We start from the raw sequence: 20,121 nt of genomic DNA on the forward strand, positions 1-20,121 counted from the left end.
TTTTATTGAGAATTTCTGCGTAGATGTTCATGAGTGAGATAGGCCTGTAAATCTCTTTCTTGGTTGAGTCTTTGTCTTTGTGAGGTTTTGGTATCAGGGTGACTGTAGCTTCATAAAAGGAATTTGGCAATGACTCTTCTGTTTCTATATTGTGAAATACATTAAGGAGTATAGGTATTAGCTCTTCTTGGAAGTTCTGGTAAAATTCTGCATTGAAACCATCTGGTCCTGGGCTTTTTTTGGAAGGGAGATTTTTGATAACAGTTTCTAATTCTTTGCGACTAATAGGTCTATTGAGATTGTTCACCTGGTCTTGGTTTAACTTTGGTATATGGTACTTATCTTAAAAAATGTCCATTTCTTTTGCCTTTTCCAGTTTTGTGGCATACAGGTTTTTGTAGTAAGATCTAATGATTCTCTGAATTTCCTCTGTGTTTGGGGTTATGTCCCCCTTTTCATTTCTGATCTTATTTATTTGTGTGTTCTCTCTCTGTCGTTTAATTAGTTTGGATAGGGATTTGTCGATCTTGTTGATTTTCTCCAAGAACCAACTTTTTGTTTCATTGATTCTTTGGACTGTTTTCTGTGTTTCTATTTTGTTGATTTCTGCCCTCAGTTTGATTATTTCCAGTCTTCTACTCTTCCTTGGCACGTCTGCTTCTTTTTTTTCTAGAGCTTTCAGGTGTGCTGTTAAGTCTCCAATGTATGTTTCTCCGTTTTCTTTAAGTGGGCACTTAGTGCTATGAACTTTCCTCTTAGCACTGCTTTCATCGTGTCCCATAGGTTTGAGTATGTTGTCTCTTTATTTTCATTAAGTTCAAGGAAGACTTTAATTTCTTTCTTATTTCTTCCTTGACCCAGGTGTGGTTCAGTAGTTGCTGTTCAGTTTCCATGAGTTTGTCGGCTTTCTGGGGGTAGCGTTGTTGTTGCCTTCTAACTTTAATCCGTGGCGATCTAATAAGATGCAGGTGGACGCTGATATTTTTTTGTATCTGTGGAGGTTTCCTTTCTTACCGAGTATGTGGTCAATTTTCAAGAAGGTTCCATGAGCTGCAGAGAAGAAGGTGTATTCTTTCCTATTTGGGTAGAGTGTTCTATAGATGTCTTTTAAGTCCATTTGCTTCATTACCTCCAATAATTCTCTTAATTCTCTATTAGGTTTCTGTCTGATTGACCTGTCCATTGGTGAGAAAAGTGTGTTGAAGTCTCCTACTACTAGTGTGTATGGTTTGATGTCTGCCTTGAGTTCTAGTAATATTTCTTTTACATAAGTGGGTGCTTTTATATTAGGGGCATAGATATTCAGGATTGAGACTTCATCCTGATGAATTGTTCCTGTTATGAGTATAAAATGTCCATCTCGATCTCTTCTGATTGATTTTAGTTTGAAGTCAGTTTTGTTAGAATTTAGTATGGCTACACCTGCTTGTTTCTTAGGACCATTTGCTTGAAAAACCTTTTCCCAACCCTTTACTCTGAATAGATGCCTGTCTTTGTGGTTGAGATGTGTTTCTTGTAAACAGCAGAATGTTGGATCCTGTTTTCATATCCAATCTCTTAGCCTGTGCCTTTTTATAGGTAAATTGAGACCATCAATATTAAGTGATATTAATGATCAGTGGTTGTTTACTCCGGTTATTCTTATTGTTTTTGGTAGTAGAGTTTGTGTGTCTCCCTTCTTGGAGTTGTGCTGGTGAAGGGTCGTTAGATGCCTGAGTTATTGTAGACAGTGTTTGCAATGTTGGATTTCTTGGGTTGTCATTTTCCTTCTGTAAGACTGGATTTGTGGCCAAGTATTGTTTAAATTTGTTCTTATCATGAAATGTTTTGTTTTCTCCATTGATAGTGAACGATAGCTTCGCTGGGTATAGTAGTTTGGGCTTGCATCCATAGTCTCTTAGTTTCTGCAGTACCTCCTTCCAGGACCTTCTGGCTTTATGGTTTCCATAGAGAAGTCAGGTGTAAGTCTGATCGGTTTACCTTTATAAGTTACTTGACCTTTTTTCCTTTGCAGCTCTTAATATTCTTTCTTTAATCTGTATGTTTTGTGTTTTGATTATTATATGGTGAGGGGATGGTTTTTTTTTGATCCAGTCTATTTGGTGTTCTGTATGCTTCTCGAATATTCAAAGGAATATCTTTCTTTATGTTGGGAAATTTTCTTCCATAATTTTGTTAAAAATATTTTCTGGGCCTTTGAGCTGTAACTCTTCTCCTTCTTCTATCCCTATTATTCTTAGGTTTGGTCTTTTTATTGTGTCCCATATTTCCTGAATGTTTTGTGATGAGAATTTGTTGGCTTTGCTGTTTTCTTTGATGAGTGTGTTTATTTTCTCTATGGTGTCCTCAGAATCTGAGATTCTTTCTTCTATCTCTTGTATTCTATTGATTATGCTTGTTTCTGTAGTCTCTGCTCGTTGACACAGATTTTCCATATCCAGCTGGTCCTCAGTTTGTGTTTTCTTCCTTGCTTCCATTTCAGTTTTCAATTTTTGAACTGTTTCCATTACCTGTTTGATCATTTTTTCTTGGTTTCCCAGGGTATCATTTACGTATTTACTCATTTCTTTAAACTTTTTGTTATACTTCTCATCCATTTCTATAAGGGCATTTTTTACATGTTGTTTAAGGGACTCTATTGCTTTCATAAAGTCATTTTTTTTCACTTCTTCTGTGTTAGGGTGTTCAAGTCCTTCTGTTGTAAGATCATTGGGTTCTGGTGTTTTCATGTTGTTTTTCAGATTGTTGGGTGAATTCTTGCCTTGGCGCCTTGCCATCTCCTCCTACCTATGCCATCTAATGGGTCTTTTAATACAGGACCAGGTTTCCCTGCTGGCCAGGGGCCCCGCTTACAAAATGCCCTCGCTCCCTTTCCTGGCTCCTGCTGAGGGCCAAGATCCCTCTCACCACTCAGAAGGGTCTTCAGGAACAGGACCAGGCTCCCCGTTCGCCAGGGACGTCGCCAACAAAAGGCCTACCACTCTGCAGGCCAGCCACCAAAACAAAGAAACTCCCGCTGCCCTCTGCCCCGAGCACCTGATCCAGCGCCTGTATAGGCTGAACTGGGTGATCTCGTGGCCCCGCGGAAGGGAGGAAGAAGGAAAGAAGCCCCTGGGCACAAGCTGGGATGGGCCAGGGAGAGAGAGGTCGCAGCAGAGGGTAGCAGCCCTGGCAGAAGGACCTGGGAGTCAAGGGGGTTGGGGAATGCCCCCACTCCATTTCCTGGGTCCCGCCGCGGGCCAAGAACACTCTCACCACTCAGTAGGGTCTTCAGGGACAGGACTAGGCTCCCCCTTCGCCAGGGACCTCGCCAATAAAAGGCCTACTACTCTGCAGGCCAGCCACCAAAAAACCTACTTGATTTAATTGTAGTGGAACGATCTGCTCTCAGTGTGGACTTCACTGTTTCATGCTTGGACCTTCAAAAAATTTAAGTTTAGGTCTGTGCCGCATCTGCGCCGCCGCTGCGTCTGCGCCGCCGCCGCTGCCTCTTTTATTTATTTTCAATGGGCCAATTATTGCAGAATATTTGGCAATTATCAAATACTACATAAAACTCTGAGAAGTGGTAAACATTCTGTAACTTAATTGAAATTTATTCTGTAACATTATCAGTACTGTATTTGTCTATGCTCAGCCCTGGCCAGATCTGCAATGCCGTGTTCCTGCCTTATTCTCATTCTTACTGGTTTTAGATCTTTAGTAGTAATCGTTTTTTGTATTTGGAAAACTCTGTTTTTTACTTTAAGGACCTTAGAATAAATAAAAGTGGGCTGTCTTATGTTACATTTCACAAATAAATCACCAATTTTTGTTTTGTTTCTTTTTGCTGTTTGTCAGCAATAATGTAAAGTATATTTTATTTTCTTTCTAAAGTTAGAAAAAATTATCTTCTGTTACTTTAAAAATCATATTTCAGCCTAGCACTCAGGAGGCAAAGGTAGGCAGATCTCTGAGTTTGAGGCCAACCTGGTCTACAGAGCAAGATAGTCACAGCTACACCGGGAAACCCTGTCTCATAAAACCAAAACAACCAAACCGAAAAATCTCTATTTCATGTTTTAAAATAATGTAGTTAGAATATTTTTATTTCTTTTGAGGATGTGTTCTTTTAGGTTAAACGGTTTCTCCAGTAATGCTTAGAAACTTAGTTTGTATTTTAGGTTTTAGTCAGATTATCTTTTGATAACAGTAGCTTTGAAGTTCAGTATATAGATAACACCTGATATTTTCAGATTCCGTGCAAGTGAATATATTTTTGGAATCCATGATATTTATCTTCAAAATCTCTCATAACTTGGGGTTTATAGTGTCAGTAAAAAATAATACTTAAAAAAATTTCACTCTAGCTTTTTATGTTAGAAGTTTTGAAATATCTCTAAACTCTATTTTGAACTGCTAAATGACATTTTTTTCATATATAGGTTTGCCATTCAGAACTTGAACTGGGGACTTGTTTTCAAGCAGTAAATAGCAGGATTCAGCTGCAAATTCTTGAGGCACAATACCTTCCAAGCTCATCAACACCTCTGACTTTGAGTAAGTGGTTCAAAGTGCATCCAGTGTGAAGAGGTTCCAGTAGGGTAAGAATCCAAGAGACCAGTATGCCTTGAGGACTGTGCCCTTCTATGGATAAACAGCTAGGGCCTATGATATGTTGATGAGCTGTGCTTAGTTTACCTGGCCACCTTTGGAACTGAAGATTTGAGATCAACCCTACTTCTGTTAGATTGAAAGGGAATTATTTAGGGAAGTAAAAGTACTTTAACTAAAAAAAAAAAAAAAAAAAAAAAACATTAAAATATATACAGCTGAGCATTCAATTCAAGAAGTCGGGAAAATAACAATTAGGAAGGCTGGAGTTGATGATAAATACAAGTTAATAATTGACAAAGAACCAAATGCTTTTTTTCTTTAAAAGGACCATTAAAATAGGAAAATTTGTAAGAAGATTGATAAAGCAAAGTAGAGAAGACATGATTGCTATTCTGAACAGTGAAGATAATATAATTTTAAATTCAGAAGGATTTTCTAAGTCAGAAGAGAATTAATAATACATAAGACAATTCCATGTACCAACTATACTAATTCATTTGCACATATAGAAGGTAAATGAGTTTCTTTAAAACTCATTAAAGAACAGGAAGAATCTGAAAAGAATAACTATGGAAAAAGTGAAGAATTCCTTGCAAAAAGCACTAAGTAGGGCTTGGGAGATGGCTCAGTTGGGAAAGTGCCTTTTATATTAACATTAGGACCTGAGTTCTGATCCCTATGACCCATACAAAAATCTGGGGTGATCATGCATGCTTGTAACCTTGAGGGGATGGAGAGGAGTTTGCTGGACAGCTTGTCTAGCCAGCCAGTGAGTGCCAGATTCAGTGAGAGATTCTGTCTCAAAAGATAAGACACATAATGACTGAGGAAGAGGATACCCAGTGTTTACTTCTGGTCTCTACATGCATCTGTGCACACACCTACATATATATAATTTACATACAAAAATAAGGTATTGTTCTTGTTTTTTTGTTTGTTTCTTTTGTTGTTGTTGTTATTGTTAACGTGATACAAGAGAGACTTTTCAATTGATAAAAATTCCTCATTAAGATTTGTTTGTAATCAGTCAAGCCTGTGGGGAATTTTCTTAATTAGTGATTGATGTGGTAAGTGCCATCTCTGGACAGGTAGCCCTGGAGCAGTGGCTCTTAACCTTCCCAATGTTGTAACCCTTAATACAGTTCCTCATGCAGTTACCCCCACCATAAGATTATTTTTGTTGGTACTTCATAACTCTAATTTAATTACTGTTGTGAATTGGAATGTCATTATTTTTTTTACATAGAGATTTGCCGAAGGGGACTGACCCAGAAGTTGAGAACTGCTTTCGTGCTTTGTATAAGCAAGCGGGCTGAGCAAGCCATGGGGAACAAGTCAGTAAGCAGTAGTCTTCCATGGCCTCTGCTTCAGTTCCTGCTTCCAGGTTCCTGCCTTTAGGTTTCTGTCTTGACTCCCCTTAGTGATGGGGTATGATCTGAGAGTTGTAAGCTGGGACCAACATTTTCCTCACCTGGTTGCTTTGGTCATGGAGTTTTATCACAGCAAAAGAAACCCTAGCAAGACAGATAACATTTTAGTGCTTCATAGCACTAAGGTCTACTAAACTATTGAAGAACATGTAATTCCTGTTCAACATAAGTTATTCTGAAGCACGGAAAAAATAATTTTATGATATTAGTGTATTCTTGATAGTAAAGTAGAATGAATAGCTCATGGAAAAATAACTATAAATTAATACCACTAGATGGAGATTATAAAAGTAAACAAAATCAAAGTTAGAAAAGTAAGTCATCAAGATTACTTCTAGTTAATTCTTTTTTATTAATTAATCGATTATTTTTTCCAGCCCGATCAGTTTCCTCTTATTCCTCCCTCTCCCCCCAGTTCATCTCCCAACCTTTCCTCTTTCCCCCTTTTCCTCCTTCTCTTTTCCCTTCAGAAAAGGGCAGTCCTCCCATGTGTGCCACCAACCAGCCATGGCATATCAAGTTATGTATGATTAGGCACCTTCTCTCCTATTAAGACTGGATGAAGCAACCCAGTAGGAGGAAGGGGTCCCAAAAACAGATAACAGAGTCAGAGACAGCTTCTGCTTCCACTGTTTGGAGTCCTACAAGAAGACCAAGCTACGCAACTGTAACATATGTGCAGAGGGGCTAGATCAGTCCCCTGTAAACTTTCATTCTGGTTGGTGGTTCAGTCCATGTGTGTCCCTATGAACCCAAGTTAGTTGATTCTATGGGTTTTCTTGTGATGTCCTTGACACCCTTCTCCCCCGATCCCATAATCCTTCCTCTCCCTCTTCCACAGGATTCCCTGAGATCTGCTTAATGTTTGGTTGTGGGTCCCTGCATCTGTTCCCATTAGTTGCTGGGTGAAGCCTCTCTGATGACAATTGGACTGGGCAATGATCTATGAGTATAGCAGAATATCATTAGGAATCATTTCAGTGACTTTTTATTCTCTAGTCATATTTGGTTCTATCCTAAGTTCTAGGCTATCCAGCCTCTGGATCCTGCCCCCCTCCAGGCAGTGTCAGGGATGGGCTCCTTCTCTTAATTTTGTGAAACAGAAACAATAGTGGGAGTCTATACAGATGTATTATATAAATGGATCGCTTCATTTAAGCAAAACTACTACCAAGGATTGCTAATGATTGTCATTTTATAACCTAATAGATCTCATTCCTCATCTCGTGACTCTGCCTTTCTGGCAGTTCCCTCTTGCCTTTCTTGCTACCTTTTAGCCCCAGTTATACTGACTCCTTACAGTAGCCAGACAGCACTTGATGTTAAGTTGTAGTCATTTTGTATTGTTGTGGTCCAAGGCTCTGAATCAACCCAAGCAGACACAAGAGGTTACTGCAAGGCGAGAGTTAATGCAGGGCAGCACAAAAGAAGTGGGGAAGGGGAGGACTGATCGATCAGGGTCACAGAACAGACTCAGGACCTGAACTATGACCCTAGATGTCAATTGAAGCAAATATTTAAGCACAAAATTTACAAATATTTGTTCCCAAATTACAGTTATAATTTTCACCAGTCAGGATTTAGAGATTAGGGCTTCTTTGAATCTTAGTTTCATCTTTGTCAACCTATCTACAATGCAGCCTTTCAGTCCAACCAGATTCATTTGTTCTTCAGGAACAGCCACAGTGTTTCTAGGGAACTGAAAATGCATAACGACTATTTCTATGGTTTAGGAAGCAGATGGGCCAGCTACTGGAAGTTTCCCAACTCCCCTAGAGCTTGGGAACCTGAACTTTATTTCACTCTATAAATAAAATGGAGTCTAAAGTCAAAATGGCAGTACTCAGAACAGGGTGCTTTTTGCCTATTCCCAACAGTATCACACTGAAAAGTATGCTTAGGTGTAAAGATACATTACCCATAATTTGATCTGGGCAGTTACCAAGTTGATATTTCTGCTCCAACTTCTTTAGTACCCTGTTCTACATTTTGGCTTAAAAAACAGAAGTTTATTTTCTCAGTTCTCTAGAGATTGAACAGTCCAATATTAAGTACCAGCAGAGTTGGTTTTGGAGGATTTTTTACTTTTTTCCCCTAGAGTTTATAATTGTTATGTTTTGTTATAGTTTATTACAAACTATTTTATCATTGTTGGAAGTGCTAGCTCTCAAATTTACTTAAGAATATTGTTTTATTCTAGTTCTAGTGCACATATATTTCTGGCATCACAAGCAAAGAAATTTACCTATGAAATTGTGAAATTAATACCTCTAGTTGTCCAGAGAATTGACACCTTTTTTGCTGTAATTCATTTCAGTGTGTTTTCCTGTGCTGATGATTGTTATTCTGGTTGACATTATTCAGACTAGAGGGACGTTAAGTTTATTTAAGGCCACAAGAGTTATTTGTAGAGTGTGGTAAATGTTCTATTTGTTCTGTTGTCAAACAATAATCCAGAAGACCTTTAAAACTGATCATTTATATTTTTATAACCAGTATAGATAAAAACATTACGTAGTATTTCACAAGAAAGTTTATAAACTGTAGTTTCTTGTTTCATAGGTTTTTTTGTGAAGGTGGGGATGTTTAGCTCAGGAGAGCTGATCTATAAAAAGAAGACACGCTTACTGAAGGCATCCAGTGGAAGAGTAAAGTGGGGAGAAACTATGATTTTTCCACTTACACAGACTGAAAAAGAAATTGTTTTCCTCGTTAAACTTTACAGTCGAAGCTCTGTAAGAAGAAAACAGTTTGTAGGCCAGGTGAGTAGTGCTGTCCTGGATTTCCTCATGGTGCATCGCTGTTGTTACTATGTAGTTAATTAGCAAAGGAAGGAGGATAAAGTTAAGAATGAATACAGGAGGATTCTTCAAACTTTAAATTAAAATTCAGTGTTGCCTTAGTATCAAATTTTGTCGGATGTTTTGCTTTAATGCAAATAGATAACATTTCTGAGCAGCTAGGCTTCGTTTTTAAACCTACTGAACTATCAGCTTTAAAATATATAAAATCAGTAGAAGAGAAAATATATGTAAACAGAGTTTTTCATTGGGACCGCAGTTAGCTCTGCTCCACCAGCCACTTTCTAAATAACCACTCAGAGACTGTCTATTAATTATAAATGCTCAGCAGATAGCTTGGGCTTTTTTTTTTTTATCTAGCTCTTCTAACTTAAATTAACCAATTTCTATTAATCCATATGTCACTATGTGACTCATGGCTGTTACCTCATCTGTACACATCCTGCTCCCTCTACATCTGGCTGGCGACTCCTCTGACTCCACCCTTCTCAGTGTCCTTAGTCTGGGTTTCCCACCTAGCCTTGTTCTTTCCAGCCATTGGCCAGTCAACCTCTTTATTAAACCAATCATAGCATAATTTATGAAGTGTACGGAAGATTTTGAGTATCAGATTTATTTTATTGTTTCATCTTTAATTTTGTATTTAAAATGAGTCTTTTATATATTTTATTAACTTTGCTATGATAGATTTGAATTTTTAGAAAATATCAATTTTTAACAATGTGATAATATTTAGGGAGCAAATGTTGCTGTCTTGATTAATTAAAAGTTAATTTGTATAGGACTGTATAACAATTACCTTACTTATCAAGTATATAGTTTTTTTTTACGTTTTCTTTCCTTGTTGTCAATCCTATAGAATTTTTTTTACATTTTCTTTCCTTATTAGGATTTGTGGCAGCTATTAGTTATCTATTCATATTCATTACAACTGTTTGTGTCACATTTAAATCTTGAAGTCTTTAACTGATGTAAAAGTTTTCACTTCACAAAAAACTGTTAATAGTCTTCAGATTGTGTATATGAATTTTCAACTCTCATTTCATATAATTAGACTGCCAATTTAAAATGTTGCAGCTTTCTGTATTCTTATTTGGAAAGGAGTTTTAACTAAAGAATTAATATAAATTTAATTTGAGAGGTAATTAGCAGGATAATGAATTTGGAAATTCTTTAGTGGCCTCAGGTGTCAGTCACCATGAGGGAATCATATGTGGGCTCAAGTTCTTCCACTTTATCAATCCAAATACTCTGTTATCTGTGTTATGTATTGGGGTCTCTGTAAGATGTTGTTTGAAGGAAAGTTTTCTTAGGCCAAGGTAGAAAAAGAATTGAAAACCAGTACTTACTCAAATCTCTTAGAAGAATTAGAAACTGGGTCTCAGGTAAGTTAATTCCAAGGTTACAGCATTTGTTAGCATTATAGCCAAGATAAAGATTCAGTTTTTTAAAATTGTACCTTGTTTTTAAAATCCACCATGTTATATACTCATTTTGATGTCTTATGTTTGTATAATACCACAGTTTTCCCAAGATCATTTGCATGTATTTTCTGTAGTTTGTAAATGATAAAACAATTAAATTATTATGTATTAAGAATGACTTTTTATTAGATTTTAGTTAAGATTACAGTTTTATGTCATGTACAAGGTGCTTAAGTGCACATTCCTTTCTAGGTTAGAATCACTGTTTGCCTCAATTTAGAAATCATGGCAAAAATGTTTTTTTGAGTAATAAGGATCAATTTTAGTTGAGCTACTAGATTGACAGAGCAAGAAAGAATATTCAAAAGGTAATGTTTTAAATAATATTTCATTTTTACAGTTTTAATTTTTAAACTGAATTGGATTACATAATCCAGAATGATTCAGCAGGTTAAATATTTTAACATTTAAGGATCAATCAAATTATCAAGCAACTTTTGAAAAATTGGAATGATACTTATTTAGAAATATGTTATCCAAACTTGCCCATATCTTAACAATAGAGTAATTGCTTCAATTTAGCTACTAATATTATGTCAAGTTGAATGATTGTACTGTTCCTTTACAGCTCTGGATAAGTGAAGACAGTAATGATATTGAAGCAGTGAACCAATGGAAAGAAACAATCACAAATCCAGAAAAGGTTGTTATCAAGTGGCACAAGTTAAATCCATCATGAAGACTTCAGGCATTAATGTAGTGAAGAAACAACTTTACAATCTTTTAGAAGAAACATAATTTTAGTTTTCTAAAGCTTGTAATGCATTCTATCAGTTATACAGAGTGAACAAAATGTTTTAAAATAGTACCAAAACAGAAGTTAAAATAAAGGGTTGTATTATTAGGCCAACTAAATAGATTATAAAATCTATGAAAATATCATTCCTAGATAGGTTTTTCTATATTGCTTTTGCTTCTTTGCTTTTCTTTGTTTTGTGCTTTGAAAACTTCAATTTTGAATACTGAAAACTTATTTTTCAAGTAAACAAATCCAAATCTTTGAGCCTCTAAAGTAAACATAGAAAAAAAGTAAGAAACAACTGAGCAAGCAACTGCTAGCAGTCCTTCAGCATTTCACAGGGTGGATTTAACAGAGCTGTATCTTCGTAGTAGCAAGGATGCAGAACTACACACATGGCCATAACCTTTTGTCATCTTGTACTATTGGACTTCAAAACCTAGCACACTAATCCCTCTTAGTACTATTAGGTATTTGCAGGACTTTACCACTTTTCCTGTGCTAGGAATGATTGATTAGATCTTGGTTATATGGTTTATATCCTCATATGTAGTTTTTCGAGCAAAAATGAGTAGAACCATTTTTATATTTTATTTTGTATTTGAGGAAAGTTGATACCTTGTGCTTACAATTTATTATCTATGAATGCATGATGACCTTTTTATAAGCTGCTTATCTCTAGGAGAATTAGAGAATTATTAACATTTTCCCAAGAATAAATAAGCTTGGAGCTAGCAGGATGGCGCAGTGGGTAAAGGAGCTTGTCACTGCACTGACAGTTGAGTTCCTCCATTTCTGGAACGCAAAGTGATAGAAGAAGAGAAGGGTGAACCCTTCAGTTTGTTCTCTGAAATCCACATGTAAACCATGGTGCATACATGTATTTGCACGCGCGCGCACACATATACACACACAATAAAAAAGAATAAATGAAGTTTATTTGAAATTCAAAATATGTACATTTTGCTGTTTTCCTCATTCTTATCCTTTATTTTATTTGGTGTTAAAACAAAATATTTTATATTTGGGCCAACTTAATTTAGCAAAATTAAATGAGCTTAAATAGTAAATTCAGTAGTTTTGATCATAAGTTCTTTGTTTTATTTTTTGACGTAAGTTACTTGTTCTGTAATCTACAATCTTAAAGTATTTTCCAATTTTTAATAACCGTACCTGATAAAAATTTATAGAATGTATATATTTTTCTACTGCAGGTTTTGTTTAGGTACGTATTACAATTTAGCCTATGGATATTATTCCTGCTTGGATGGCCATAAGAGTTGTGGCTAAGACAATACAGTTTTTAGGAAGAAGCAGGCAACAATATCTAATATTATAAAGTGACTTTATTTTTGCTAATAAATAAATAATGAGATCTGTATTCCTGATCCTCCTCTCTCCCTCCCTCTTGACCAATATGCCTGCTTGCCTCTCTCTTTCTTTGTATCACACAATTTAGGTCAGAGAAATATTTTGTTATAATGTAGGAGTAACCTTTTTAATTCCAGTTCTTTATTGTCTAGATATTTAATTAGAACCTAAACTGAACTGTTACCTAGATATCTTCTCAAGCTACAAATATATGTAGTTTATATTCTCCTTGCTTCTGTTGCCTAGATTTTATGATACCAGTGGTATTAACCAGAATTCTTTGCCATTGTGAATTTTGAAAAATATTTTTAGACTTATGAAAAGTGGAGTACTAGTGAGTACTCCCTTGGCCTTTTAGGAAAAACATCCTTTGTGATAGCGATTGCAGTTTGTAAATTGAGACTTAAACTTTCTTTAACTTTACTTTGTTTAATAGATTTTACTTTTAAAGTTGGCACAGACGTTTTCTACATGTAATCTTCTGTTGTCAACACAGGCACAACCTTCTGCACTTTGAACATCTTACACCAACATATCATAGGCTTTCTATTTTTAAAATCTAGAATTTTATTTTCAACCTTTTTTGTGTTCTCTGACTTTTAATTACTAAATTTGATACATGCCATTGATTTAATTCAATTTTAATGATCTAATTAATAGTTAAGCATATGCATATTATAAAATTTGAGGAAAAGATATGCTTTCTTGGTTTCCCAGTCTCCAAGATAGCCTAGATAAATCAATACAAAGAAAATTGTATTTAAAAGAACTTTCAGGTGAAAAAGTATTGATAGGTGAAGGTTTCTGATGTTTCAATCAGTCTTTACTGAAGCATTTTTCAACTGAAGATGTACTGAATGTAAATGTGTATGCTCATTGTGTCCTTGAAATTTTATGTGAAATGTAAGAAAAAATAGGAACCAGTAATAAAAACTGAAATATTATGCAGAAATCATTTTTCTTTGTGTTAGTTTGGGTTTTTCTTGACCTTTATTTGTAACAAAGAAAAAAGAACCTAAATGATGCTGGGAGACCAGATGGGAACCAAGGAAACTTTACAACTGGGGAGATTAGTCATTTATAAACTATCACATTTATAAAATGTATTTATAAACTCTCAGATAACATAAAAGGTTACAGCCCATGTCAACACTATTTGGCATTCATTTCATTTTACATGATGCTATTCTCTTTACAATGGTTCTTTTTTTTTCTTTTTCCTTCTTCTTTTAATTACTTGGCATACTTGTTTACTTCCCAGCTTGTACATATGTCCTTAATTTCTTGGTATAATAAACACATTTCAATTCAAATAGCAACTTTGATTGCTATGCAGAACAGAAGTAATTGGTTCTGCAGTTTACTTGCTCAGTTGCATACAAGCAACATGCTATATATGAAAATATATTTGAAAAAAGTTACTGGCGAATTACAGGTATTAAATACTAAACATTCTAACAGTTACTGGATGAATTACAGGTACTAAATACTAAGCAATTTAACAAGTTATGATTTATTCTGTTTAACCATCTAGGAAGTTTGAAGCCATCATCAGTCCAGTGGTAATTTCAAGTGCAATTGAGAATTCAGAAATTTCGATGGAGCTGTTAGTGTAGCAGATCTTGTAGGTAAAATATATGCAACTTTTAGTAGCTCATGTTAAGGACTCTTTCTAAAATTGACTTTATTGATTTAATTCTCAGCAAACTAACATGACCTTTATATTTTATGGTATTAGTCCATGTTCTATATTTATAATGAATATATGACCACCTGAAGGTATTAATTTGATATACATGGCCTTCACAGCTACCATAGGTTTTTTACTCCATCTATTATGTTATTATAAAATATTCCTTTGATCCCATAGAAACTTTGCTGGTTTCCCATATATGTTCTGGGGCACTGGAAGGAATAAGTTCTGCCAGATTACATCTGCTTTCTGCAACAGGAGGGAGATTACTCAACAGTGTATTTATAAAATCCCAGATAACAAAGAAAGTTACAGCCCATGTGAAATCATTGTTTGTCATTCATTTAGTTTTACCTAATTTTTAAAGCATAAATCATACAAATGACTTGTGTATTAATGTCAGCTCTTCCCAGACAATTGAGAAGAAACCATTGGGATTTCTGAACATATGTAATTATGGTTTAAAAATAAACTAGCCTGAAATTTTCTTTGAATATAGTTTTGCAAATTTCTTTGATAATAATAAACTCATCAGCCAGTTGGAAACCATTTCTAGCAAAAATTTTCATTGTTTATGTGTTCATATATTTGCACATGTATGAAATATTTCAGAAACTTGGAATAAATTCAAACTTTTCTTATCATGGTAGAAATGGATATTTCAGATGCCTCACTATTCAGTGTTTGGAACTTTAGTGTTTCTTCAGAGCATATCAAAAAAAAGAACCAATAAAATGTTTATGTCTGCCGGGCGGTGGTGGTGCACGCCTTTAATCCCAGCACTTGGGAGGCAGAGGCAGGCGGATCTCTGTGAGTTCGAGACCAGCCTGGTCTACAAGAGCTAGTTCCAGAACAGGCTCCAAAACCACAGAGAAACCCTGTCTCGAAAAAACAAACAAACAAACAAAAAAACAAAATGTTTATGTCTGTGATGACTAGGATGAGGCTTTTTAAATTTTCTCTTGCTTCAGAACCTCTTTTAATCAAATACTTTCAGTTTTAGGTGAAACATTGAGTTAAAAGAATTTTGAACTAAGAAGTATTCTGTCTATATAGATTTATAAATAAATCATATAGATTTATGATTTTAAAGATACTAAAAGAATTATTAGAATCCTCCAAACCTAGATTTTATATTATTATGGACAGAGGTATGTGCTGTCTAGTTTTAGTGATTTCCTAGTACATTTTTTTCTTGGTCATCATTTTTTAATATTAAAAATCGGATCCTTAAAACAAATGGTGATAGTCAATGTTTCCTTTAAATCAATATGACCTTGGTAAAGGCAGTAGATAACCTGGAACAAAGTTTCTTCATGCTTTCTTAGATGGCAAAGAGGCTACACCAAATAAGGTATTCTTTTAAATGGTATTGATAATTATTTAGTATTGCTTTTAATATTCTTATGTCATGGGATTTTTAAGGTCATCATTCTTTAGTTTTTTGAGGCTGGAAGATGATTTTTTTTTTAAAAAAATCTTATGATATAATGTTTTAGCAAAAGTAAGTTTGATTGTGGTGCTAAGTTGGCCTTCAGTTTAATTTCTTGTTTTTTCAAATGCCTTGATTATATAAAGTTTTCATCATGAAATAACTAAAATTATAAATGAGTCACCATATATGCTTAAATATAATAAACCATCATTGTTTATACTGAGATTTTATATTTATTGTGAAATAAAACCATAAAAATCAGAATTATAATAAAAAATACTGGAGGTATAAATAAAGTACTTTGGAAAGTAATAAAGGAAGAATTAAAGAAAGAATTAAATGTAAATGAATGAAGTAGGAAAGGCTTGGTTGATCTCTTTCCCAACATGTACATATCCAAATAACCTGGTAGCACTAACTCATCATTACTGATTCTCCCATCTGGAAATCTTGATTTCTTTTGTCAACTGACTCACTGAAAAGGAATTATACTTCCACTTGTTTCAATCTTTAACATACCTCTCCCTTTATTACTTAGGTATTATTTCCAGATTGCAAAGGAAACATGGTTAGATTCCTTCCACTACCTGCTTCCATATCTGCAAGTTTATTTTTGTCTATATCTATTCTTTTCACCTCATGTTGGAAAGCCAGACAATGTAAATTCTGAATTCCTTTCAGCTTTTTCTAGGCTCACATTCTATTTATTAGGCCCAGGTCTCCCTATTCATTGTGTCTCTCCTGTTGGATTCCATGAACTGTATAGGCATAATTTTGTAGTTTAGATTTCAATATGGGCAAAGGAACCTGTGAAAACTGCAGTAGAAGGAATATCCCAATTCTTTTATTGAAAATCCAACCCCTATAAGATGAACAGTGTGGAAAGTGGTTCTTTGGGAGGTGCTTAGTTGTTTTTTTGTTTTTTGTTTTTTTTTATCACTAATCCCTCATGGATGGGATTAGTATTTTTAGTTATCTGTTTCCTTGCTCTCTGGGGTTCATGAGAAACCAGGCACTAGGGATTATTTTTAAAATTTATTTTACATACCAATCCCAGTAACCTTTCTCTTCCCGTCCACTCACTACCCCCCACCTTCTCTCCAACCCACCCCCATCCACCTCTCAGAGGGGGTCAGGCCTCCCATGGGAAGTCAACAAAGTCTGCCACATTTGCCACCAGGATGACCCCAGCTAAGAGTCTAAGCAGTAGTGGAGAGGGTACCTTAACTGCCTTTCTACTGTAAACAGATTCATGACTATCTTAATTGTCATCATAGAACTTCATCCGGTAACTGATGGAAACAGATACAGAGATCCACAACTAAGCACTGGGCGCTCCTGGAGTCCAATCATAGAGAGGGAGGAGTGATATGAGCTGTCGGAGCCCATGTGGGTCCAACATAAATTCCCTAACCCGGCTGAAACGGAGTCGCGAGGAATAAAACTGACAGAGCTTACAAGGTCATCTTGGAAAAGGCCAGAATCCTCTTTATTCTCGGAACATCTTATATCTCAATTCAGTGGGGGAAAACACATTAGGCTGTCTCCTAGGCAACCAGGTGCCTGCACTTAGGTCATGTCCGCATCTAGCAGTCAGGTAGGCCATGAATTAGCATCTCTATAAGACATCCTCTTAGTAACAAAGGGAAGGAAGCACCAAAACTCTCGACTCTTGAGTCATCAGCTTTAGCCAACATCTCTCCTCAGGTAATCCACATTCTAACAAAAGAAACTAGGAGCAGCACATCCTGACTTTTGTTAAGGAAGTGACAGCTTGTCTGCAGTGCTATGTGACTAGCTCAGACCGGGCTAATGGCTACTGTGCCAAACCAAAATATGGGCCCACAATCCACTCTCATTAATTTTAATAACTCCTGTGCGTCTGCAACAGGACAGACACATTGTGCCTGGTTTGGGCAAAGTCCTCTTCATTTACCCAAATTTTCCCGTCAATGGGACAGGCATCAATTATGCAAGCCCCCGTCTTAGGCATCTGGGGAGAAGAAGCTTCAAACCCGTTATTGACTGCCGACCTCTGTAAAGAGAAGAGATTAGTGGAGAGAAATATACTTTTCAGGCCCAGTGTATCAGCCATATCTCTTGTCAGGATGTATCATAATGCTTTATGAATAATTATTCTCCTAATAACTATATTCTTCTATCTTAAAGGAGAGTAGAATCACCTGAGTTGAAGATGTTTCTTCCGCTGGTACAGAACATCATTCAGAGTTTACTTTCTCAGCATACATATCAACTCTCAACATTCATCGTCACAACCTCTCTTTCAGCCAACTGTCAATCGCAGCAATTCACAATCATGATCTTTCCACATCATCGGTCAATACCGATCTTCAAATTTCTAATACCGTAATTTCATATTTAGCCGGTCAAAACCAGCTCTCCCAATTTTCATAATTTCATATTTAGCCGGTCAATACCAGCTCTCCAAATTATTCATAATTTCGTTTTTAGCCGGTCAGTACCAGCTCTCCAAATTATTCATAAGTTCACCTTTAGCCGGTCAGTACCAGCTCTCCAATTATTCATAATTTCACCTTTAGCTGGTCAGTGCCAGCTCTCCAATTATTTATAATTTCATAATTTTATTTACCGTAAATTTATATTCTTCTCGGTCATTACCGATGTATTTAGCACCATTGGTCATTACCAGATTTTTCCCATCACCTTATATGCAGCTGTAAATATCAGGTCATTACCGTTAAGAGTATAATACCATTTGTTGTTATTAAATCTCATTTTCAGTCTCTGTGTAACTGTTAAACCCTTAGTCTGCCCCCTTGTTAAATGAAGAGGGATTTTAGTCATACTTTATTTTGCATCTTTCTTTCCCTGAGGGGAAAACTTAGGTCTTAGTTCTTAGGTTTAATACTTTATTCAAAATGAGTTCTGTCCAATAAACCAAGAACACTCAAATGTTCAGTTTGTATCTTAGTTTTGAAGCAACAGGTTTCACACCACAGCCAGCAGCAGACACCGCAGTCAGCTCCTCTCAGCAGGATCTCTTTGTCCGAAGTCTCCTTGCAGCCCTGCGCGTTGCTGGTTCGGATCAGGCTCCTCTCTGTGGGCTGGCGCGGTTGTCAGCCAGGTTGTCCTCAGTTCCGCTGTCCTTCTGCTGAGTGCATCGAATTAGCCGCTCTGGAAGCCATCTTGCTTGGTTTTTGTCCTGTGAAAAAACACAGACATGCCCTCGACCCCATATTAGGATGGGGTCGGGTCCCTTCCAAATCCCAGTGCACGGATCTTTCCATTTGGCTTTAGCAAATGTGGATTTTGTACTGCTATGCCACAATCTGTCCGCGGCTGATTGCTCATGGACATCTGTATTTAGAAAGTTTAGCGTAAACAATGCATGATTTAAGGCATTGTGTGGCGTCTGAGGATACAACTCCCCTGTCTTTATTTTTTGGAGTTGTGTTTTCAAGGAGCCATGTGCACGCTCCACAATTCCTTGTCCTTGAGGATTATATGGAATACCAGTCTTATGAACGATATTCCATTGAGCACAAAATCTTTGAAAAGCTTTGTTAACATATCGGATCCATTGTCCGTCTTTATTACCTTTGGGGTTCCCATGCATGAAAAGCATTTTAAGCAATGAGTTATTACATGCTTGGCAGCTTCCCCAGTTTGTGCTGTGGCCATTATAAATCCTGAGTAAGTATCAATTGTCACATGTATATATCTCAATTTTCCAAACTCAGTAATGTGAGTTATATCCATTTGCCATATATGGTTAGGAAGAAGTCCCCGGGGATTTACCCCCAAATGAGGCACAGGTAGATATTGTGGGCATCTTTCACACTGTTTAACAATTTGCCGAGCAGCTTCTCTGGTCAGCTTAAATTGTTTTCTTAAACTTAAGCTGTTTTGATGATGTAAAGCATGTGATTGCTGTGCAAGTTCAACCTGAGATATGGCAATTATTTTTGTAAGTTTGTCAGCTAGAGCATTACCTTTAGCTAACGGACCAGGAAGACTTGAATGCGCTCTGATATGTCCCACAAAACATGGTAACTTTTTACATTGTATGGCTTTCTGAATCTGTTGAAACAATATTTTAACTTGTTTATTGCTAGTTGCTATATATGATACTGTTTTTAGGATCCTTAATGTTTTATAAATATACCGGCTATCAGTATATAAATTAAAAGCCTTATTATCAAAATTTTTAAATACCAGAGCTACAGCCCGCAGTTCAGCTATTTGAGCTGAAGCTGGTTCTGTCTGTACCACGTGTCCTTTGCCATTGACAACATAAGCAGCTTTTCCATTAGATGAGCCATCAGTGAAAATCAACAAAGCATCCTTTAAGGGATTCTTTGCTACTATTTTAGGAAAAATGAATGAATGCTGTTGTGTAAACTGCAGTAACTGGTCAGCTGGGAAAAGATTATTAATCTGACCTTGAAACTGAGCAAACGCAATTGCCCATGAGTCACTATTTTGAAATAACCATTTAATTTGTTGCTTAGTGTAAGGCACATTGATTACAGCTGGTTTTTTGCCAAAATATTTTTTAGATTCCATTTTGCTCTTTTGAGCTAAGCATGC

At 36.1% G+C, this 20,121-nt stretch overlaps 1 protein-coding gene and 1 pseudogene across 2 annotated transcripts in view; one reads left to right on the top strand and one right to left on the bottom strand.

The window, feature by feature from the left end:
* The window catches only part of Tc2n (tandem C2 domains, nuclear), a 53,287-nt gene extending 39,900 nt beyond the window's left edge, over window positions 1–13,387 (top strand). For both annotated transcript variants that reach the window (XM_057783257.1, XM_057783258.1), the window contains exons 10-12: window positions 4,425–4,539; window positions 8,589–8,788; window positions 10,880–13,387. In XM_057783257.1, coding sequence (XP_057639240.1) covers window positions 4,425–4,539; window positions 8,589–8,788; window positions 10,880–10,990 — 426 coding nt within the window. In that variant the 3' untranslated portion in view covers window positions 10,991–13,387. The remainder of the gene's footprint in view (window positions 1–4,424; window positions 4,540–8,588; window positions 8,789–10,879) is intronic.
* A 556-nt stretch (window positions 13,388–13,943) lies between these two features.
* LOC130882244 (elongin-C-like) lies at window positions 13,944–14,253 on the bottom strand (annotated as a pseudogene).
* Between the last annotated feature and the right edge of the window lie 5,868 nt (window positions 14,254–20,121).

This window comes from Chionomys nivalis, chromosome 10 (assembly GCF_950005125.1).
Source record: "Chionomys nivalis chromosome 10, mChiNiv1.1, whole genome shotgun sequence".
Taxonomy (NCBI): Eukaryota; Metazoa; Chordata; class Mammalia; order Rodentia; family Cricetidae; genus Chionomys; species Chionomys nivalis.